Source organism: Amblyraja radiata, chromosome 1, assembly GCF_010909765.2.
Source record: "Amblyraja radiata isolate CabotCenter1 chromosome 1, sAmbRad1.1.pri, whole genome shotgun sequence".
NCBI classification, from domain to species: domain Eukaryota; kingdom Metazoa; phylum Chordata; class Chondrichthyes; order Rajiformes; family Rajidae; genus Amblyraja; species Amblyraja radiata.
In genome coordinates this window covers 109,174,703-109,198,266 of record NC_045956.1, presented here as the reverse complement: position 1 = coordinate 109,198,266, position 23,564 = coordinate 109,174,703, and the positions used below count along the sequence as shown (strand labels likewise).

Sequence of the window (23,564 nt, the reverse complement as noted above, 5' to 3'; positions counted from 1 at the left end):
CCTTTGCCACACGAGCATCCTCTGGATGTTCCATCTTCCTCCTGCATCCAAAAGCATTAGCTACTATAAATGACCCATTGGTATAGATGAGTGGCAAGGAAATTGAATGGGTAATCGATGGGCATGAGAGAAACTAAGTTGCAGGGCAGGAGGGAAGTAGGACCAATGGATTTGCTCTGCTACTAACTGGCATGAATCTTAATGGACCTTGCTGTGCTGTAAATGAAGAACCTATAAACCAAAAACTTCCTCTGCCATTCAATAAAATCATAGCCAGTCTGACTAACCTTAGGTATTCCTGCCTACCTCAGCAATGTTTCATCCACTTGCTTCTGTCTACCTATGTTTTAAATGTTTTGAAGAGCTCAAAACATTTGCACCTTTGCAAGCAAAAAACGAAAATCGTACATGATTACGATCTCAAATAAGCCTCAGCTTAATTTTAAGATGAGGCATTTTGTACTAGATTCTCCTTCAGTCTCTCACCAGTCACCTGTCAAAACCCCGAATGATCTTGCATGTTTCATTTTTGGCACTTTTAAACTACTTTCTCCCCAAAATTTACTTTCCTGCTTATTTAGCAACCGTATGATTCAGTGTCTTCATCCAAGCTACATAAACTGTAAAAAGTTGAGGCCCAGCACAGATCCATGTGGCACATGACTACTTGCATCTTGCCAAGCAAGAAAATACATACTTCTACTTTCTGCTTCCTGTTAGTTAGCCAATTTTCTATCCACCCATTACGTTACCTCCTACACCCTGAGCTTTGACTTTTCACAATAGTCTTTGATATAGCACTTATTTGTTTGCTTTCTGGGGTGCTCAAGTTCTTTACAATCTTTGTACCCGTATATAAAATTAAGAGGCAGAAGGAGAGAGTCAAAATCCTTTCCTTAAGATGGAAAAATCTAATACTAGAGGGCGTAGCTTTAGGGTGAGAGGGGCAAAGTTGAAAGTGGATATGTTAGTGGCATTAAAGACTTTTGGATGGGCTTATGGATATGCAGGAAATGGAGGAATATGGGTTATGAGCAGGTAGATTTTTTTGCAGAATGTACAGCACAGACATTGTGGGCCAAAGAGCCTTTTTTGTGCTGTTCCATAATCAAAATCTCCCTCTCAGCCGGGGACATCTTTGCAGCCCATGAAAGGGATCGGGAGGCAGCAGCTTTTGTCACATCAAATCTGGTTTGGGTGAGTGTGGTGCTGCTTGACCTGAGCGGAAACCTTGAAGAGCTTGTCTCAATCAAATCCATGAAATGGTTTTGAGCATGTTATCTGGGTTATTGTCAATGTGCAAATGGAAATCTCTGATAATTAAATTGCGTGCCTTTTCACTGTGCTTTTTATTCTTGCAGAATTTGCATTTCATAAGGTTTAAATCATTGTCTATTGGAAAGAGACCATATATTGTTTAAATATCTGCATCTATTTTCTTTCAGTTGTGGAATTTGCCCTGAAAGTTCTGTGATCCGACAAAATGATTAAAGACTCATTTGGAACGTGCTTTCATTGAATGTTGCTGGACTGTAAAGCAGAAAATGGATCTCCCGACGCAGCCCCTTTGTATCTGCTGTGGACAATCTCACCTGCCTCAGGAAAACCATTCATATAATTATCAGGATGAAATAGACGATGACCTCATCTGTGACATCTGCCTGCAGCCCTTGGTGGAGCCTATGGATACACCATGTGGGCACACATTCTGCACTTTGTGCCTTACTAACTTCTTACTTACCCAAGATTTCTGTCCCATGGATCGTAAGCCCTTGTGTCTCATGGTGTGCAAGAAATCAAGCCTGTTGGTCCATAAGTTGTTGGATAAAGTATTGGTCTTCTGCCCGCTAAAGGAACATTGCACTGAAATCTTGCAGCGCTGTGACCTCAAAATACATCTGCGTCGCAGGTAAGTCCACTTGGCTATGGAGCCAATAAATTCACAATTAAATTATTCTATCACTGGGTTTTGACTCTGAGTAATGTTTTTGGTTGGCTGAAGAAGTGATCACTTCCATTCACAGTATATTAAAACAAATTTAGAAAATTATTACATTAATAATGTTAATACCCCTCCCTCTGCTTTCTTCCTCCCCCTCCTACATTCTTTCCACCAGCTTCACAATCCACAACTGTTCTATCCTCGAGCTTCACATTTCTCAACTCTTTATCCCTTTGGCTCGCATCTTTTTTCTCATCTCTGTCCATAAATCTGCCTATCCAAAACCCCCTCGCCTGTGTTCACCCATTACTGGCAATGCTTTGTCCTGATCCTTCCCTCTTCCAGCTTTGATTCCCGCTTCCCCCTGCAATCAGTCTGAAGGGTCCTGACCCGAAACATCACATTTTCATGTTCTCCAGACATGTTACATGACCCGCTGAGGTACTCCAGCATTTTGTCTTTCTTTGGTAAACCAACATCTGCCATTCCTTGAAATTATATTAATAATTTTCTCAGACTTCTAAAGGGTTTCTGTAATATTTAAATAATTATTAGTCTCATTTATTACTTTGAACACTCCCACGATGTAGGTATTTAATGACTTCCATGAATTCCATGGCTTAGTTTACTTTTTAGGCTCGGGGAGAACAATTGCTCTAGAAAAAAGTAACTTATTGTATTTTGAAGAATTTAACTATCCTTAACTGATTATATATTGTGGCCACATAAATCTGTTACATCGTGAAAAGATAATTTTGTTTATGCCATTGAGGAAAAACCTTTGCATCCAGAGAAACATAGAAAATAGATGCAGGAGGAAGCCATTCGGCCCTTCGAGCCAGCACCGCCATTCATTGTGATCATGGCTGATCGTCCCCTATCAATAACCCGTGCCTGCCTTCTCCCCATATCCCTTAACTCCACTAGCCCCTAGAGCTCTATCTAACTCTCTCTTAAATCCATCCAGTGATTTGGCCTCCACTGTCCTCTGTGGCAGGGAATTCCATAAATTCATAACTCTCAGGGTGAAATAGTTTTTTCTTACCTCAGTCTTAAATGACCTCCCCTTTATTCTAAGACTGTGGCCCCTGGTTCTGGACTCGCCCCACATTGGGAACATTTTTCCTGCATCTAGCTTGTCCAGTCCTTTTATAATTTTATATGTTTCTATAAGGTAGCCCCTCATCCTTCTAAACTCCAGTGAATACAAGCCTAGTCTTTTCAATCTTTCCTCATATGACAGTCCCGCCATCCCAGGGATCAATCTCGTGAACCTACGCTGCACTGCCTCAATCACAAAGATGTCCTTCCTCAAAGTAGGAGACCAAAACTGTACACAATACTCCAGATGTGGTCTCACCAGAGCCCTATACAACTGCATAAGAAAGTTGTGGAAAGTGGAGGAGAGTTGTGGAATTCTCTGCAGAAAGAGGCAGTGGAGTCCAATTCACTGGATGTATTCAAGAGAGTTGGATGTGGCTCTTGGGGTTAATGCATTCAAGGGATATGGAGAGAAAGCAGGAACGGGGTACTGATTCTGGATGTTCAGCCATGATCATATTGAATGGCGCTGCTGGATTGATGGGCCGAATGGCCTACTCCTACACCTATTTTCTATGACGCAGCCAGCTTTTGAATTTCAGATGTTAATTATTTTATATTAAATACTCGGTCTTAATTTTATTAATGGCAGCTGTTCTTCCTCCTCAAATGTACACATTGAGATCACTTTTAGCTTCTCTTTTTTTTCTTTTTTTTTTTTGGAACAGGCTTGGAGGGAGGGGAGAGGCCTGTTCCTACTTCGTTCCTTAACTTGAACATTGAAATTCTTTTATTACAATTTTATTTTATATTTATTTATATGTGAAAACTTTTAATATTCATTGGCCACCCTGAAGAACAAAATCTCATCAGCTTTCTCTGAATGTACTAAGCGATGACCAAGATCATAGCCCAAAATTCTTAGGCTTTATTTCAATTTTGATGTGAAGGCAGACTTTTTTTTGTAAACCAGCATCTGCTGGTTCCAAACAGTTCCTTCTTTCTACACTTCATAATTTTACAATGTGGCTTGTGATCAGACATCAGAGACCATGCAACAGACTTTGAATTGAAAAAGGAACAGGTTTTGATTATTGATTACCATCCAGATTTAATTTACTTTTCACACAGCAATCGTTAACACATTGAACAATGTTCCTTCAAAGACCATTCTAAGGTCGTCATTAATCTTTGGATATAAGCTGCTTAACTGTGCAAAATACCACACAAAGGAATTTTACAAGTAGACTTTAATTAGAGCCCAATCTGGGAAATTGGAAATGTTTTTGTTTTTATTTTGAGAAAAAACAATTAGCACTGTTTGTTTTAATTTTAAAAAGTCCCAAGGCTTTCTTGTTATTTGAGCCATTCATATTAGTTGATGGGATAGCTGCAGACGTTGGGAAACAAGAGTGGCAGCAAATTCTTAATTGGCTTCCTTAAAATTAGTGTGGATTGGGATGGGACTATGATCCTGATTGGTTAAGGTGTCTTCTAATTTAAAATAACCTGTTGACATTCAATAAATTGAAAGGTGGACAATAGTAAATGGAACAGAATACTGGAAAACAATTATTTGTAAGCTTAGCACATTGAGGGGGCCAGATGAAAGATGATTATTTGGTTTTGTCAAGTCCATTCCTATTCGGATTACCCTAAAGTGGGTGGGTGGCATTGTAGACAGTGAAGATGGTTGTCAAATCTTTGGTCAAACCCACAAGTGGTGTTATAACAATGATCGGGTAATCTGCTTTTGAAATGTTGGAAAGGAATTACTTGTAAGTATACCACGAAACTGCAGATGCTGGCATCTTAAGTACAAAACAAAGTGCTGGAGGAACTCAGCATGTCAGGCAGCATCTGTGGAAGGGATGAAGGGATTCCTATGTATAGGAAAGAACTGCAGATGTTGGTTTATACCAAAGATAGATACAAAATGCTGGTGTAACTCAGCGGGACGGGCAGTATCTCTGGAGAGAAGGAATGGGAATGGACAACCGACCATTCAGGTCGGGACCAGATGAAGAGAAGTAGTAGGGGATAAAAGAGGAATATGGGACTGCGATGAGAGATGAGCATGAGGAGGTGAAAGGAACAGTTGACTGGGATGGTGGAGGGATGGTTGGAGAAATGTGTATGTACGAGGGTGCCCTCAAATCCCATATTTCCTTATTATTCCCCTCTTTCCTCATTTGGCACCCTTTTGTCTCATTTATGCCTCTAGCCTTAGCCACTTCACTCATCTTCCTTACCCCAGCTCATCTCTCTCTTCCAGATTTCTCCCCTTAATTCCATCAGTCTGAAGAAATGTCATCTGTCAATTCCCAACACAGATATTGCCTGATGCACAGAGTTCCTCCAGCAAGCAGCACTTTGCTCAAGAATACTTATTTTTTCACTTGAAAGGCAGGTGGAAACATTGTTTAACAAATCAGTAATATTGAGTTCCTTTATCATTGCAGCAGTCTTTCCTTCCCTGGCATCTGTATAAAATTTGTACTGTATTATTTGGAGTAGAACTTAAGCATGGATCCTTTTCACTCAGCGGTGAGAATACCACCAACCGAATCAACGGATGATTTACGATGAAAGGCCATTGACTGAAATGTTCACTTAGTTTCTCTCTCCACAGATGCTGCTTGCACAGCATTTGCAGCTTTTGTTTCAGAATTCTGGTATCTGCAGTATTTTGCTTTTGGTGACTTCATTAACTTTTTATTTTTAATTTTAACCGCCCTCCCACCTGTTGTAGTTTCATTAACTTTGATGCCGTATACAGGGTAAGAATCAGTAGCAAAAATTTATGAAGTATGGTAGCTGATTACTTTCATGTTCAGGATTAGTTTCTAAACAAAAATGTAGGAACAGACCACGGTCGGTGCCTTCATTTATCTTGTTAGGTTCTCCCAAACTATGTTGGTACCTACTCAAATTTTCAGAAAGAAAACTGCTTCCACTCAAACATCAGCTGATCAGAATGAGTAATCTTCTTATATTTCAATAATGTTCAGTACAGCTTGGTTTTAAGGGATTTAATTTTAGAGTGAAATCTTTGGGCAGAAATCACAATTGGGCCATAAAGCAGGAAATGACCTGTGGCACAGATGGATTTTAATGTGTGTGTTCTCAACAGGAGGGTGAAAGACAACTAACAGAGCAGCACTTCATCACTGATCCTGTAACAATGAAGGCTCTGTTGCTGATGGCGTTGCCCTGGCTAACGACAGTGCCCTCCATAATGTTTGGGACAAAGACCAATCATTTATTTATTTGCCTCTGTACTCCACAATTTGAGATTTGTAATGGTAAAAATCACATGTGGTTAAAGTGCACATTGTCAGATTTTAATAAAGGCCGTTTTTATACTTTTATGTTTTACCATGTAGGAATACAGCAGTGTTTATACATAGTCCCCTCATTTCAGGGCACCATAATGTTTGGGACACAGCAATGTCATGTAAATTAAAGTAGTCATGTTTAGTATTTTGTTACATATCCTATGCATGCAATGATTGCTTGAAGTCTGCGATTCATTGACATCACCAGTTGCTGGTTTTATCTGGTGATGCTCTGCCAGGCCTGTATAGCAGCCATCTTTAGCTTATGCTTATTTTGGGAGCTAGTCCTCTTCAGTTTTCTCTTTGGCATAAAAAAGGCATGCTTAATTAGGTTCTGATCATAGAAACATAGAAACATAGAAATTAGGTGCAGGAGTAGGCCATTCGGCCCTTCGAGCCTGCACCGCCATTCAATATGATCATGGCTGATCATCCAACTCAGTATCCCGTACCTGCCTTCTCTCCATACCCTCTGATCCCCTTAGCCACAAGGGCCACATCTAACTCCCTCTTAAATATAGCCAATGAACTGGCCTCGACTACCCTCTGTGGCAGGGAGTCCCAGAGATTCACCACTCTCTGTGTGAAAAAAGTTCTTCTCATCTCGGTTTTAAAGGATTTCCCCCTTATCCTTAAGCTGTGACCCCTTGTCCTGGACTTCCCCAACATCGGGAGCAATCTTCCTGCATCTAGCCTGTCCAACCCCTTAAGAATTTTGTAAGTTTCTATAAGATCCCCTCTCAATCTCCTAATCGGGTGATTGACTTGGCCACTCAGGAAATTACCATTTTTTAGCTTTGGGAAAACTCCTTTGTTGCTTTAGCAGTATGTTTGGGATCATTGTCTTGCTGTAGAATGAACTGCCGGCCATTGAGTTTTGAGGCATTTGTTTAAACTTGAGCAGATAGGATGTGTCTATACACTTCAGAATTATTTATGCTACTACCATCAGTAGTTGTGTCATCAATGATGATAAGTGTGACAGTACCTTCAGCAGCCATACATGCCCAGGCCATAACACCCCCACCACCGTGTTTCACAGATGAGGTGGTATGCGTGGATCTTGGGCAGTTCCTTCTCTCCTCCATACTTTGCTCTTGCCATCACTCTGATATAAGTTAATCTTCATCTCATTTGTCCACAAGACCTTTTTTCCAGAACTGTGGTTGCTCTTTTAAGTACTTCTTAGCAAACTGTAACCTGGCTATCCTATTTATGCGGCTAACCAGTGGTTTGCATCTTGCAGTGTAGCCTCTGTATTTCTGTTCATGAAGTCTTCTGCGGACAGTGATCATTAACAAATCCACACCTGACTCCTGAAGAATGTTTCTGATTTGTCGGACAAGTGTTTGGGAATTTTCATTTATAATAGAAATAATTCTTCTTTCATCAGCTGTGGAGGTCTTCCTTGGCCTGCCAGTTCCTTTGCGATTAGTAAGCTCACCAGTGTTCTCATTCTTCTTAATGATGTTCCAAACAGTTGATTTTGGTAAGCCTAAGGTTTGGCTGATGTCTCTAACAATTTTATTCATGTTTCTCAGTCTCATAATGGTTTTGTTGACACAACTTTAGTTGATAAACAGCAATGAAAGTTTCCAAAGTTGATGGAAAGACTGGAGGAAAGACTAGGTGCTGAGAGTTCTCTTATACTTGCATTAAGGAGGCAATAAAAAATACACCTGTAGAGCCAGGATGTTTAGGCACTAAAAACACTGAAATACGCAGGCAAAAAGGCATAATAAAATTACAAAAAAGGCACAAAATTCATTTATTGACAAAATAAAGGGTGTAAAAAGGTATTTATTTCCACCACCAAAATATGGTTTAAAATTATAATATAAAGGTCTACTACATTAAAAGACCAAAGTTGCCTGGTTGCACATAATTACTGGCATTTTTTTTCAAATTATCTGGTGTTAAACTATGCTGTCTTTCAGACAGAATATGCTTCAGTTGTGAAAAACTTCTGTCTACCTCAGCTGAGGTCACTGGTGCATACCCGAAACAAGCTACAGACTCTATATTCATGTCGAAATCTTGTGCATAACAACTACTTTTGAGAACTTCAGCTATGTTTTGTATTTCTTCAAGATCTTTGTGAGCTAAAATCACTCTCTCACATTTTCCTTGGATGTCTTTACCTACAACTTTACGAATCTCGTCAGTTACTTTGTTGAAAACATGCAAGTTATTCACTAATGTTTTGCCATATTCCTCAAGGGAAGTGATAGCTTGTGGGAAGTTTGCAGAATTGGAAGCAATAAACACAAGATCGCAGTGGAGGGACTTTTTCTGCATGATTTCACTGACGATCCTGACTGCAGCAGATTCTTCTTCTTCAAAATAGTTGACGATATATTTTATCTTTTCAAAATTTGCAGCATAGTAGAGTACAGCAGAGATTCATGTACCCCACCTAGTCAAAATGGGCTGAGGAGGTAGCGGAATCTCAGGTGCCATTTCCTTGAACAACTGCACACGTGACGGTGCTTTGAGGAAGATTTTCTTGACATCGGAAACTAGGCGATCGATATTTGGAAACAAGCTACGTATGTGCTTGGCAATTCTATGAAATCCTTGAGCTAAGCATGTCAAATGCAACATTTTGGGGAATAAAACGTTAAGTCACAAACAGAAGAACATTCTCGTGTTTTATACCTTCTGGCCAAAGTACAGCAAATGAAGATGTAAACAACTGAGCAATAGTTGAGCTGTTTGAATTCTCCAATATGCCGCCAGTGTACCGATGATCACATTGGCAACATATTTCCCCACAGCATCGGTTGTCTCGTCTATTGAGATCCATATCTTGTTGCATGCAACTTCATTTCCAATTTTCTGCACAACAATGTTGAAGTTGCTGTCAACATAATTTTTCTGTAATGATGACTAGCTTGGTGTATGTTTCTCTGTGTATTTCTCTAAAAAAACCTATGAGAGATTTGTTTTCCAATTTCCACAGTGGAATTCCATCATCAATGAATGCGTTGCACAGATCACTCAAACTCAGATTTGCAACTGGAGCCAGCAGTAAATGTAGTGAGGAGACAAGCTTGGGTATTTTGCTGGGATAGTCTACACCCCAGCGGTATCAACATTGACTTATCTAATTTTAGATAGCCCTTGTCTTCTCCCTCTTCTCTCTCCCCCTTCCCAGCTCTTCTTCTAGTCCTAATGTCTCCGCCTCTTCCTTTCTTCTCCCGCCCGACTCACATCAGTCTGAAGAAGGGTCTTGACCCGAAACATCATCTATTCCTTCTCCCCACAGATGCTGCCTAACCCACTGAGTTTCTCCAGCATTTTTTGTCTACCTTCGATTTTTCCAGCATCTGTAGTTCTTTCTTAAATAGATCTTGGAGAAGACTGAACCAGTGGATAGCGGCACAAACGAATGAATGACCGATGGTGGCATGCACGGTTTTGCCCCGGTGGTGGAAGTTTTCTTGTAAGTTATACTATGTTAACACGTTAATAATAACATTAATATTAACGTGTTCACATACAAAATGTCATTGTAATCATGGTACAACTTGAGAAAATAGCACGGCCTTTTAGCAAAACGGCAAAAAAAAAGCTGATTTAGGCACTCGATCGTGAAAAACGCATTATCCTGGTGAAATCATCAAAAAAGGCATGAAAAGGCATTTATGGCAAAATCCTGTCTACACCTGAACAAATACAAATACCTGTGAAGCCATGTGTCCCAATCATTATGGTGCCCTGTAATCGGGGGACTATGTATAAACACTGCTGTAATCTACATGGTGAAACCAAAATGTATAAAAATGGCCTTTATTAAAATCTGACAATGTGCACTTTAACCACATGTGATTTTTTTTTTCTCTACTACAAATCTCAAATAGTGGAGTACAGAGGCAAATAAATAAATAAATGATGGGTCTTTGTCCCAAACATTATGTAGGGCCCTGTAAATGAACACTGTTGGCGGCCTGGACTTTCAGTATTCAGAGCTGTGAGTGGCCAAAAACAACTCCATATCTTGTTTGTGCTTAGATTTTTTTTTTACTGTATACTTGGGAACAATGAAAACTGAGACTCAGCTGCTCAGTTCATGTTGCTATTGATGTACTTTTTGCCAATTAGTCTTGTTGTTTATTTTATGGTTAGATTCTTGAATTGCAAACATACCTTAATTACATTACCTACTCTGCCTGATTTGTTTTGTCTTTTTATTAAAACAGTTGCATATGGATGTCATTATATGCAGCTTTGACCTACTGCAAAACAAAAAAACTATTTTTTAAAAAATCTTTATTTGTTCCAGGATCTCTTTTAATACTAAAAAGAAAGTGCAAATAATTGAAAGTATCTAACGGCAAAAATTGCAGGAAGGACACATCAACCTGATTGTGCCATCAGAGGCACAGCTGGAAAATACTAAAAATAACCTTTTTACTGTGAATAATTGGAGATATTAGAACATTACTTTAAAACATATTGCTAAAATTAAAAAACGAACCACTTGAATGTCTGTATCACTTGCATGCTGAAAGAGCTTATCGAGTGATTTGCATTAAAGAATCAAAATGTGTAAAAATGAAAAGTGTTGTAATGTGGAATAGGATTGGGATGATAAAAGGTGAGTAAACTGAGAGACTTCAGGATTTTGAAAGCATGAATGGAGACTTCCAGGTAAAGAGAGGGCAGTTAGTATAAAAGAGTAGCAGTAGAATAATAAACAAGTGTGACTGGAACAGGGAATGAGTAGAAGTTAAGAGTTGGTAAAGATGCAAATGAAGAAGATGGGCAAGAAGGAATAAGATGAATTTAGGCTCGTACCTTGTGTGCCTTTGCATCCATAATCGACTCAATTGCATTTCCATGAAGGCTGGCTGGGGCAGCAGTGTCAGGTTCAATCCACCCTTCCTGAGGTGTACCCTCATGCCAGCTCTATCATTGGTCAAGGTCGCCTCTTCAATGCAGTATTCCCTAACACACTTGTGAACATGTTCTTCAACATAAACATTAACTCTTGTGTCTTATTTTACCTGATCTGACCGTTTCATTGTCATAGAATTGTATTCTGACCAAGTTGCCTAACCAAGCTAGTTTCACTTGCCTACATCTGCCCCATATTCCTTGCCTACCCAGTGCCTGTATCTGTCCAAGTGTCTTTTTAAACGTCATGATTGTATCCATCTCTAACACCTCTGGCAGCTTGGTCCATATATGCATCACCCTCCATGTGGAAAAAGTTGCCTCTCGTGTCCTTTTAAAATCTCTCCCTCGAACCTTAAACTTATACTCCCCTAATTTTTGATTCCCCTGCCCTGGGGGAACGACTGTGAATGTTCACAGTCATGATGCCCCTCATGATTTTATAAACCTCTAAGGTCCCCTCAGGTCGTGTCCTACATGCCAGGAAAAAAAAAAAAAGATTATTCGTACTCTCCTTTAACTCAATCACCGCAGACCCAGTAGTAACATTCATGGAAATCTTTTTATCACCCTTTCCAGTTTAATAGCTTCGTACCTATAGTAGGATTGTATAATGTCCTCTAAATATGGCCTCAACGACAACTTGTGCAGATATCACATGACATCCCAACTCCTGTACCTTGACAGTGAAGGCAAGAATGCTCTTCATGGCCTCTCTGTTCTCCAACACTCCCTGAAGCCATACCATTTACTGTGTAAAGGGCCTGTCCCACGAGCATGCGACTGCCTGCGGCAAGCGCGACCTAACGTGGTCGCTTGAGCCGTACGGCCTCGCGGGGCCGGTCCCACTTTAATCACCGGAGCCGTATGGAGTTGTGCGGAGCTGGTCCCGACATCGCGCGGGACTCCAAAAAACTGTCCAAAAATTCCTGCCGGCCCGCAGCCGCATTGAGGCCGTACGCACCGCCTCGACGGGCGTGCGCAGTGTCTCGAACGCCGTACGTCATGCGCGAACTTCCCGCGGACTTCGTTCGAACTTCGCGTCAACTCGCACGGGATCACTCGACCTCCGCGCGGCCCCCGCTTCCGGTTTGGTCGCGCTTGCTGCATGCAGTCGTATGCTGGTGGGACAGGCCCTGTACGGGGATCACTCGACCTCCACGCGTCCCCCGCTTCCGGTTTGGTCGCGCTTGCCGCATGCAGTCGCATGCTCGTGGGACAGGCCCTTAAGTCTTGCCTTGGTTTGTCTTACCAAAAAGCAACATCTGTTTGGTGAATTATCCGTTATTCCTCAGCCAGTTGGCCCATTTGATCCAAATCACATTGTCATTTGGGATAACTTTCTTTGCTGTCCACTATACCACAAATTTTATTGTAATCTATAAATTTAATAACCGTGCCACCTACAATCACATCCAAATTGTTAATATAAATAACTAACAACAGTAAACGCCCTCTCATCCTTGTTACATCATTTGTTACAAGCCTCCAGTCTGAAAAACAACCCTCAACCACCACTCCTCCCTTCAAGACATTTTTACATCCAATTGGCTTGCTCACCCTGGGTTCCATGCGATCTGACTGTCCCCTGATTTATATTTGCTGGGATGCCATCAGAGGTTTGTGGGATGTGGTGGCATCTTTGCAGTATTTATCTTCACTTTGAGGATTTGCTACGCTATTGTACGGTGCTTTTATACTAGTGGGAATATTTTGTAAATATTTTGGTTTTCGCCTGTTCCGCTGAACTTGTCTACTGTCAGCACAATATCCTAGCTGTGAAAGGAGATAAACTACATTTTGTTTCACTAACATTTGCACTTGTAGAATACTGCTTAACACAGTAAAATAAATCAGCGCTTCAAGGGAACAGTTAAACAAAATTGAATATCATACTGCAAAAGATATTTGGGGAGAGGCTAAGTGTAGTCAAATAGGTAAACTTTAAGGAGTGTCTCCAAGGAAGAAAGAGAATGAGAGGGGCTTAAAGAGTTAATTCCAGAATTTAGCGCCTTGTTATCTCAAAGCTAAGCCACCAATGATGGAATGGTTAAAATCAGCTGTGTAGGATTGAAGATATCTTGGAGTGCTATAGGATCAGATGAGAAAAACAGTTTGTTGTGTGGACCCATCATGTTGTGTTGATCGCTGCATGAGCTAAATTTTCCCTTGCATTTTGTTGTAGAGTCGTACAACATAAGAACAAGCCCTTCAGCCCAATGCATCATGCCAGCCAAGATGCCCATCTAAGACAGACCTGGTTGTCCAAATTTTCCAATAGTCATAATCATCAGATAAAGTTAGCGAGGGCAACAGCTCCCTACAGGTTATAGTATTTTCCTGAGAATTCTTGGGTAGATTTATGTAAAGCTGGAGAAACAGGTTGGTGGCTGCATTTGGCTTTACACAAATTGGATCGAAAAGTGGTTCGGTAGCAGGAAGCACATGTGAACGACAGGTACAAAAGGTTTGACTTCAGGAAGATATAGATTGTGCGATCAATTTGACAGGAATTGGCAAATAGGATTTATCCAGAGCAGTGTGAGGTGATGAATTTGCCGAGGTGGAATGATGCAAAGGAATACTCATGAAGAGGGGGAATTTTGAAAGATCTGGAGATTCCAAATAATTTTGGAATAAATGTCCACAGATGCTAAAGAAAGCTGGACAGATAGATCTGATCATTAAAAAGACACTGCATCATTTAAACAAGAGCCAGACAGTTCCACAATTCCTGCCACTTTGCTATCAGCATCTTATCTTAGCTTAGGACTATTATTTTTACTCTTCAACGAAGCTCCGCAGTTCTGATATTGTGCTACCTTGTTATTGTGCTACTTTGTTGAAGTAAATTCCTTCTCTACAAATAAAACCAGAACTTGTGATGATCAGCTCCACAATCTGCATTCTATTTTTAAATCTTTCTGCAAAACTTGCAGCATTCATAAAATGCATTCAATAACAAAACACATAATGCTTTGTCACCTTCATGTGGGAACTTGTACGGCATTCCATTAGTCTGACAGTTGGTTTGGTGAGTCAGCGTTCATTTTTTGAAGCTCATTCGCTTGCTTAAGTCTAAATTTGAGAATGCCGTGTTAGTGAAAAATAAGCTGTAGTGAGGAACTGATGAAGTGACCGCCTCCAATAGAGACACATGAGCACTGGATTGTTTGACAAGAACTAAACAAGGTGGGGGGGAAATGGTGTAATCTCAATCCTTTATTGAACTCTAGGACCAAGAATGAATTTTCTGATGCTACAGACCCATTAGCTTTCCTAATAAAAAATATAATTTGTAGAACAAGTTGTTTCATAATTGAGTTTCTGGCATTTTAGAAGCGGAATCTGCCAACAAAGTTACAATTCAGGTCAAAATCAATTGCAAAATCTAATGGGGCCCTGACAGACTTTTTTTATTTGCTGAAACTTTCCAGTAGCTTTAAATTCTGCTCACACATACTTCTGCCTCCTTTGTTTGAATAACTTCATTACTCTGTTATACTGATACATCATCCAATGACAAAGTCTACTATCCCGTGCCTATAATTTCCAAATCATAACCATCTGAAAACAAAATGAGTCCGTCATGCATGGGCTCAAATTCCTGAGATTACTCTTCCAGCAGAATTTGGAAGATAATTCTGATAATAGGAAGAGACTCTTATTTCAGCATTATCTTTTATTAAATTGTGGCCAAAGATTCAATTTGTGCCCCTATAAAAGAACGATAAATGTCTCTGACTGTAGTTGAGTAATGATTGTGAATTTGAATGTTTGTCCTTTGCTTTATTGAAAGAATATGTCTATGCTACTTGATATGAAAGATTAGCCTTCCCATTGAATTGCAATTACTTATTAAACTGTCTAAAGCATTTCAAACCAGACCAGATGTGCATGAAAGCTTCATCATAGCTGTAAGCTTTATTTTCATTTGAGGCATTATTGCTTGGGATATCCTTTGATAGCAATATCACGGTGACAAATGCAGAACACAATATAGAAAACAGAAGTGGTTGAGATACGGAATTTTAATTAACCACTTTATTTTACTTATTGTAAGTTCTGATTCAAATATAACCAGTTATTCACAATTTCTCACATTATAAATATAGTAAATGGGGATGATTTCACAATATAAGTATTTGATGTCATGGCTCTAAAAAGAAAGGTTCAGGAAATAATTAGATATTTAAATCCAGATATAGACACCGAAGCATCTCAAAATTAACCATAATTCAGGCAAGTCACTGAATTAGCAATCAATCTTTGAAGACTGCTGAACAATGTTGCACCTTATCTAACCTATAGCCACTGCAGAGGTTAGAACGGAGGCATACATGGAGAAAATAAGTTGCCTTACCCTGTACCTATATGAAACATTTGTGGTGTGGCTTAATGCTGGCACTAAATGCTTGAAATTAAAAGTCATTCCCTTCACCATAGCTAATCCTCACCTCCAATTCCATAACCTCCAAAATTACTTTTAAATCATCTGGAAATAAAGATAAAGATCGGGAAGACCCGGGATCATACAGAGCAATCGCCCTGTTAAATACAGATCAGAAAATATTAGCTAAAACTCTGGCAAGAAGATTAAGTAAATACGTTAATAAATGAATACTCGGATCAAACTGGGTTTATACACAAGAGACACTCATTTAACAATTTGAGATGTCTGTTTAACATAATGTACTCACACAGAACGATAAAAGAAGACTTATCAATTATTTCATTAGATGCAGAAAAAGCATTTGATCAAGTAGAATGGAAATATCTTTTTAGGGTATTGCAAAAATTTCAGTTGGGAGAAAATTTTATCTCATGGATAAAACTGTTATATGATAACCCGACTGCCAGGATACTGACTAACCATATACTCTCATCTAAATTTCAGTTATCCAGGGGCAATAGACAGGGATGTGCATTATCACCCCTGTTATTTGCCCTTGCGATTGAACCTCTAGCAGAAAGTATAAAAGTACATCCGAACATTCACGGCTAAAACACTAAATACTCCAATAATAAAATATCATTATATGCAGATGATGCATTATTATATATCACCAATTTCCAAGTTAGCATTCCAAGTATATTAAATCTTATCGAGGAATTTGGTTCCTTTTCAGGATATAGAATAAACTGGAACAAAAGTTAAATTATGCCAATAAAACCTCAAGAGCCGATACACCTCCTAAAATTCCCTTTCAGAATTGCTACAGAAAAATTCAAATATCTGGGTGTTCAGGTAACCAGAAAATATACTTCTCTATTTAACACAAACTTTCCTCCTTTAGTTACTAAATTAAATGCTCTTACTCAATTTTGGAAAACACTTCCGATGTCTCTAATAGGCAGAATAAATGCTATAAAGATGATCTTCCTCCCACAAATCCTGTACTTATTCCAATCAATACGGATATATCTTCCTAAGTTTTTTTTCCAAAAACTTGATTCTCTGATTACAAACTTTATTTGGGATTATAAAACACATAGAATTCATAAACGGCACCTATGTAAACCCAAAGAAACTGGTGGATTGGCTCTCCCCAACTTTTTATACTATTATTGGGCAACGAATATTAAAAATGTAATCCATTGGTTGGCCAAACAGGCCAACAGGTAAATTGGTTAATAATGGAGAGAGAGGATTGTTCGTCTTTTAACAAAAGGTGCGATTCTTCTCTCTCCAATAAATTTGAAGAAAACACTATATGAGAAAAATCCGATCATCCACAGTACTTTATGAATCTGGAGACAAGTGGTCAACCCTTAAACTGAGAAATGTATCTCTTCTTTCACCAATTGTCAATAGTCCTTTGTTCAAGCGTTTAGACAAAACTTTCGCATATTGGGAAAGATTACGAATCAAAAAACTCGGAGATCTTTATGAGATGGGAACTCTTCTCTCATTTCAAGAATTACAGTCGAAATATCACCTGAAAGGTAATCAATATTTCTGATGCCTTCAAATTCTAGACTAACTGAAATCATATACCCAAGACCACCAATCTTTGTTGCCAGACATACTAGACGAATGTATGAATTGAAACTCGGAGTCAAACAAGTTAATATCATATCTGTATAACACCCTTTTAAATTTAGAAATCCCATCATCAGAAGTAATTAGAAGAGCTTGTGAAGATGAACTTGGCCTAAAAATTCTAAAAGACAGATTGGAAGAAAACCTATATATACACAATTGCTCGATTAACGTTAGGCATTCGTTAATTCAAGTTAAAATCCTGCACAGACTCTACTATTCAAAGTCTAAACTGAATAGGATCTTTCCAAATGTATCTCCTATCTGTGATAAATGTCTCCTTCAGAAAGCAACTATAACACATTCCTTTGCCTCTTGTATAAAGTTACATAATTTTTGGAGAGGAATTTTTGAAATTTTTTCAAAAACACCTATAACAAAATTGGCCCCCGACACGGAATTGATTATTCTAGGTATGTCAGAAGCCTGCTCTGAGCTATCATTATTTCAAAGACGTTTCCTTAATTATGGCCTGATAACGGCAAAAAAACTAATACTCAAATTTTGGAAACATACATCCACAATGTAGATTTTAAGAGTAGGGACAGATCTTGAAAATATTAGACTTGTCTTAGCAGAAAAACCAGATCATTTTTCGAAGACATGGACGCCATTCATTGATTTATTACAAGGATAGTATGGTACAACACAACTTTGGAGTTAAATCTAATTACGGGTTGGGCGATGGGTGGGGAGGGATGCGAGGCAGGTATATCACTTTTTTTTCTTTCTCTTTTTGTCTTTTTATTTTTCTTATGTTTTCTATTCCATTCTTCTTTCTTTCATTTATTTACTCTTTGGCTACACCACTTTGGTAGCCTATGGGTTCTATCTTTGCACATTTCACTTTTCCTCTTTCTTGCTTTTTCTCCTCTTTTTTCTTCTAACTATAGCTAAAAGTTAAAATTGAAGCTGTACAATAACTATTATTTCATATGCCGTTGGTTATATTTTTGTACATTTGCTTCTAATAAATAAAAATTTAAAATAAAAAAATAAAATCATCTGGAAATTGCTCCAATTTTCTCTGTGTACCGAGCTGTTGAGTTAGCTTTATTCAGTATCGGATTGAACACTCTCATATTGAAACCAATGGCTAAGAGCATCATGCATTGATCAATCAATCCATGATTAATAATTGAGATAAAATTAGTTGACAGTTATTTAGAAATAATTGGCAAAAGCAGAGTCAGTGGTAAAGTAGAAATTGCACAAATCTAGTACAGAGAAATATGATGTTGGTCTTCATAACAAGAAACTTTGAGTACAAGAGCAAGGATGTCTTGCTGTAACTGTATAGGACTTTGATGTGATCATAGTGTAGCTAGATTATAGTGTACAGTTTTGGCCTCCTTATCTGAGCAAAGACATACTTGCAGCAAAAGGAGTGCAGCCCAGATTCACCAGGCTGATCCTAGGATGGTGGGACTGTCCTATGAAGAGAGACTGTGCACTAGGTTTGTGTTCACCAGACTGTGGAAAGATGAGGATCTAATTGAGAGTTGCACAATTCTGATCGGACAAGATGGATTGGGTGTGCGGAGGATGTTTCTCCTGGCTGAAGTGCCAAAAACAGGAAGTCATGGTTACAAATCAAGAGATTTCAAACAGAGTTTTTGCATTCGGAGGGTGGTGAACTTAGAATTCACAACCGCAGAGAATTCAAGGCTGTTAATGAATATTTTGGAGATATCTAATTTCAAAATGTAAAAGACAAAAAGGGTTATGGAGAGAGAGTGGGAATAAGATGTAGATGGGATAGATGATTATCCATGATTGTAATGAATGATAGAACAGATTTGACAGCTTGAATATCAAGCTGTTTTGCTGTGTTTTTAAATTAATTACCATAAATATTCTCAAACAATTTTGAAAATCATCCCCAATAAAGGTAATTTCTTCATTTGATTATTCTCCTAAATTCATATGTGATCAAAGCTAACAACAAATACAGTTGTGGGAAGGTGTTTCATAGAATTAGGTACACTGGATCCCAAAAGATTTTATGAATACATAAGGGGGGAAAGGGTAACTAGAGAGAGAGTTGGGTCTCTTAGGAATCAAAGTGGTCATCCTCTGTGTGGAGCTACAAGAGATGGGCAAGGTCCTCAATGAGTATTTCTCGTCTGTATTTACTGAGGAGAAAGACAGTAGGACGGAGGAACTTGGGGCAGTCAATGGAAGTGGCTTGAGAGGTGTCAGTGTTATCAAAGAAGTACTGAAGATACTATTGTATGTGAAGGTAGACAAATCTCCAGGTCCTGATCAGATATATCTGAGGACATTGCGGGAAACTAGAGAGGAAATTGCGGGAGTACTGGTTGAAATTTACGAGTCGTCCTTAAATACAGGAGAGGTGCCAGAAGACTGGAGGGTGGCAAATGTTGTGCCTCTTTTCAAGAAGGGCTGCAGGGAAAATGCTGGGAACAATAGGCTGGTGAGCTTAACATCTGTAGTTGGAAAGTTGCTAGAGAGTATTCTGAGGGATAGGTTATACAGGCATTTGGACGGGCAAGGGCTGATTAGGGATAGTCAGCATGGTTTTGTACATGGGAGATGTTGTCTCACAAATCTGATTCTTTTGAAGACCTGACCAAGAAGATTGATGAAGGCAGAGCTGTAGATGTTGTGTACATGGACTTCAGTAAGGCATTCAACAAGGTTCCACATGGTAGGCTGCTCTGGAAGGTTAGATCACATGGGATCCAAGGAGAGACAGATAATGGATAGCAAATTGGCTCCATGGAAGGAAGCAGAGGGTAATGGTGGAAGGTTGCTTCTCGGACTGGAGGCCTGTGACTCGTGGTGTGCCTCAGAGTTCGGAGCTAGGCCCGTTACTGTTTGTCATCTACATCAATGATTTGGATGAGAACATACAGGGCAAGATTAGCAAGTTTGCTGATGATACAAAAGTGGATGATTTTGCAGATAGTGAAGATGGTTGTGAACAATGCAGCAGGATCTAGATTAATTAGCCAGATCGGCTGAGGAATTGGTGATGGAATTTATTACAGAGAATTTAGACACACGAGAGGCAGGAAACATGTTCCCGATGTTGGGGGAGTCCAGAACCAGGGGCCACAGTTTAAGAATAAAGGATAAGCCATTTAGAACGGAGATGAGGAAAAACTTTTTCACACAGAGAGTTGTGAGTCTGTGGAATTCTCTGCCTCAGAAAGCGGTGGGGGCTGGTTCTCTGGATGTTTTCAAGAGAGAGCTAGACAGAGCTCTTATAGATAGTGATATGGGGAGAAGGCAGCCATGTTCACATTGAATGGCGGTGCTGGCTCGAGGAGCCGAATGTCCTACTCCTGCACCTATTGTTTATTGTCGAAGTCTGAGGTGTTGCATTTTATGTCTAGTGAGGGCAGGACCTACACAGCGAATGGTAGGCCTCTGGGAAGTGTTGTTGAAGAGAGGGATCTAGGAGTGCAGGTGCATGGTTTCTTGAAGGTCGAGTCGCAGGTAGATATGCTCAAAAAGACTTTTGGCACTTTGGCCTTCATCAGTCAGAGTTTTGAGTATAGAAGTTGGGAGGTCATGTTGCAGTTGTACAAGACATTGGTGAGACCGCATTTAGAATATTATATTCCGTTCTGGACACCATGTTATAGGAAAGATATTGTCAAGCTTGAAAGGGTTTACGAGAATGTTGCCAGGACTAGAGGGTGTGAGCTTTTGGGGAGAGGTTGAGTAGGCTGGGTCTCTATTCCTTGGAGCGCAGGAAGATGAGGGAGATCTTATAGAGGTGTACAAAATCATGAGAGGAATAGATCGGGAAGATGCACAGTCTCTTGCCCAGAGTAGGGAAATCGAGGAGCAGAGGACATGGGTTCATGGTGAAGGGGAAAAGATTTATAGGGATCCGAGGGGTAACTTTTTCACACAAAGGATTGTGGGAGCATGGGACAAGCTGCCAGAGGAGGTAATTGAGGCTGGGACTATCCCATCATTTAAGAAACAGTTAGACAGGTGCACGGATAGGACAGGTTTGGAGGGATATGGACCAAGCGCAGGCAGGTGGGACTAGTATAGCTGGGACATGTTGGCTGGTGTGGGCAAGTTGGGCGGATGGGCCTGTTTCCACACTGTATCACTCTGACTCTATGGATGGTTGGCAGACCCATATATTCATTGCAGTATGCTTGTCTTCTGGGTGTTTCATGCTCAGTCAATGTTCCCCATTTTCAAGACACAAGATACAAGATACATTTATTTGTCGCATGTGCCCGTTGGCAACAGTGAAATGTGATCACCATATAGCCATACAATAATAATAAAGAACTCAACATAGAGTTGATAGAGTTCAACATAAAACATCCCCACTCAGCAGAATCAACGTTTCCCACTGTGAGGGAAGGCACCAAAGTCAGTCCTACTCCCTGGCAAGTTGCAAAGGTAATTCATCTGCACAATGACCTTCCAGAGAGAACTCTTGATACTTCTCATTACAGTTTATGACACCAGGAGGTAGACCACCATTTCATATTGCTTTCAAACTTGTAATCTTTTTGTTAAATGTTTATGAAGGAGACATGAACAAAAAACACAATGGAAAATCTTAAAGACAGATCTACTTGGAGTGCATAGTAGTGGTTGAGTTTCTCCATTTCTGTAACCCAGTCTTGGATTCACAATCCAAGGATGTGTTCACATTCCACTTTGGCAGTTGTGAAATTGAATTTTGAGTTAAAGATTCAAAAACCCACATTAAAAAAAAGAAGTGACCTCAAAACTGCTGGACTGTTGTTAACAATAAGAACAATCCCACTTGGTTCACAAATTACCTTCATGAGAAGAAATCTACTGTCTGTGTCCAGACTAACACATGAGACTGATGGCAATATAATGTAGTTGCAACGAGTATTTTGCTTACAAACTGTCCAATTAAATCAGATAATACTATACATGAGTATATTCATGCTATACACAAGTATAACAGTGCAAAGAAAAGATTATCAGTGCAGAATCTTGTTTTGCAGCATTGTAGCAGAACAGAAAAGTCCAATGTCTGCAATGAGGTCGTGTGCTTTCATGTTTTAGTATCTTCTGCCTGATGAGAGAGGCGATGAGCAGGGTGTAAATGTTCATTGATTTTGTTGGCTGCTTTCCCATGGCAGCGTGCTGTCGATGCTTGATGGTGGAGGGTCCGGTCTGTGTGATGGACTGAGCTGCATTTGCAACTCTCTGAAATGTCTTGCAGTCCTGAGCAGAGTTGTTGCCAAAGCAAGCTGTGAAGCAACCCGATAGCATACTTGCTATGTTGCATCTGTAGAAGTTGATAAAAGTTGTTGGAGACATGCTGAACATCCATAGTCCCCTGAGGAAGTAGAGGCAATGGTGTGCTTTTCTGGTCATGGCTTCAATGTGGTTGGCCGAGAACAAATTGTTGGTGATATATAACTTGAAGCTCTCGACATTTTGCTGATTAAGGCATGTACTTTACCGTACTTTCTGAAGTCAATAAGTAGCTCCTTGTCTTGCTGACATTGAGGAAGAAGTTGTGAGTTCGATGCCATGTTGCTAAGATCTCTGTCTCCTTCTCTACTCTGTCTTAGCATTTGTTTGAGATTCGGTTTATTATCTGCAAGCGTGTAGACGGAGAGCAGAATTTGGCTTCACAGTCGTGAGTGTGTAGGAAATATAGCAAGAGGCTAATTGTCAATTCTGAGTCAACCCCAAGGATTCAATGAGTGCTGATTCTTGGGTCCACGGGTTAATTTGGATGGGATTATGGTATTGAGGGAGAGTCTGACATGGGAGGATGCAAACCATGACCTGGTTCAGGAAAAGCTGCTTCCCAACAAACATTAGGCTCTTGAACACGACAAAACACAAACTGATCTATGAGCCATCTTGGTTGCACTTTGGGATTTTTACACTAATATTAGGATTTTTTATTTATTGATTTATTGATTTTTTTTTTTTTAATTTAATGGTAATGTGTTTACAGACCTGTTATGCTGTTAAAAACATTACCCTCAAATTGAACTACTTTAATTTTGAACCTAATGGAAACTACTATTATGGCCCCACTTTTCTGGGAGCCTCTTTGCAATAAGATTATTAGTTAATCCTTTCTCTGCACAGCATCTGATCAAAATAGCCTGATCAAAATTAGCCGATTCCTCAAAATACCAATTCAGAAATTCAACATAATATATTTTGTAAATTAATTTCCACATTGTTATTATTTTGATTTTCCCAGTTTATATACAGATTTAATTTCCCATGATAATGGTATAAATAAAATGATTGACAAATAACCAAACTATGGTGATACCTTAACGTACATGGAGAT

The 23,564-nt window shown here is 39.5% G+C and overlaps 1 protein-coding gene across 4 annotated transcripts in view; it reads left to right on the top strand.

Moving 5' to 3' along the window:
- The window catches only part of lnx1 (ligand of numb-protein X 1), a 156,469-nt gene that overhangs the window by 47,578 nt on the left and 85,327 nt on the right, over positions 1–23,564 (top strand). For all 4 annotated transcript variants that reach the window (XM_033028535.1, XM_033028514.1, XM_033028520.1 and 1 more), the window contains exon 2: positions 1,446–1,909. In XM_033028535.1, the coding sequence (XP_032884426.1) occupies positions 1,545–1,909 (365 nt within the window). In that variant the 5' untranslated portion in view covers positions 1,446–1,544. The remainder of the gene's footprint in view (positions 1–1,445; positions 1,910–23,564) is intronic.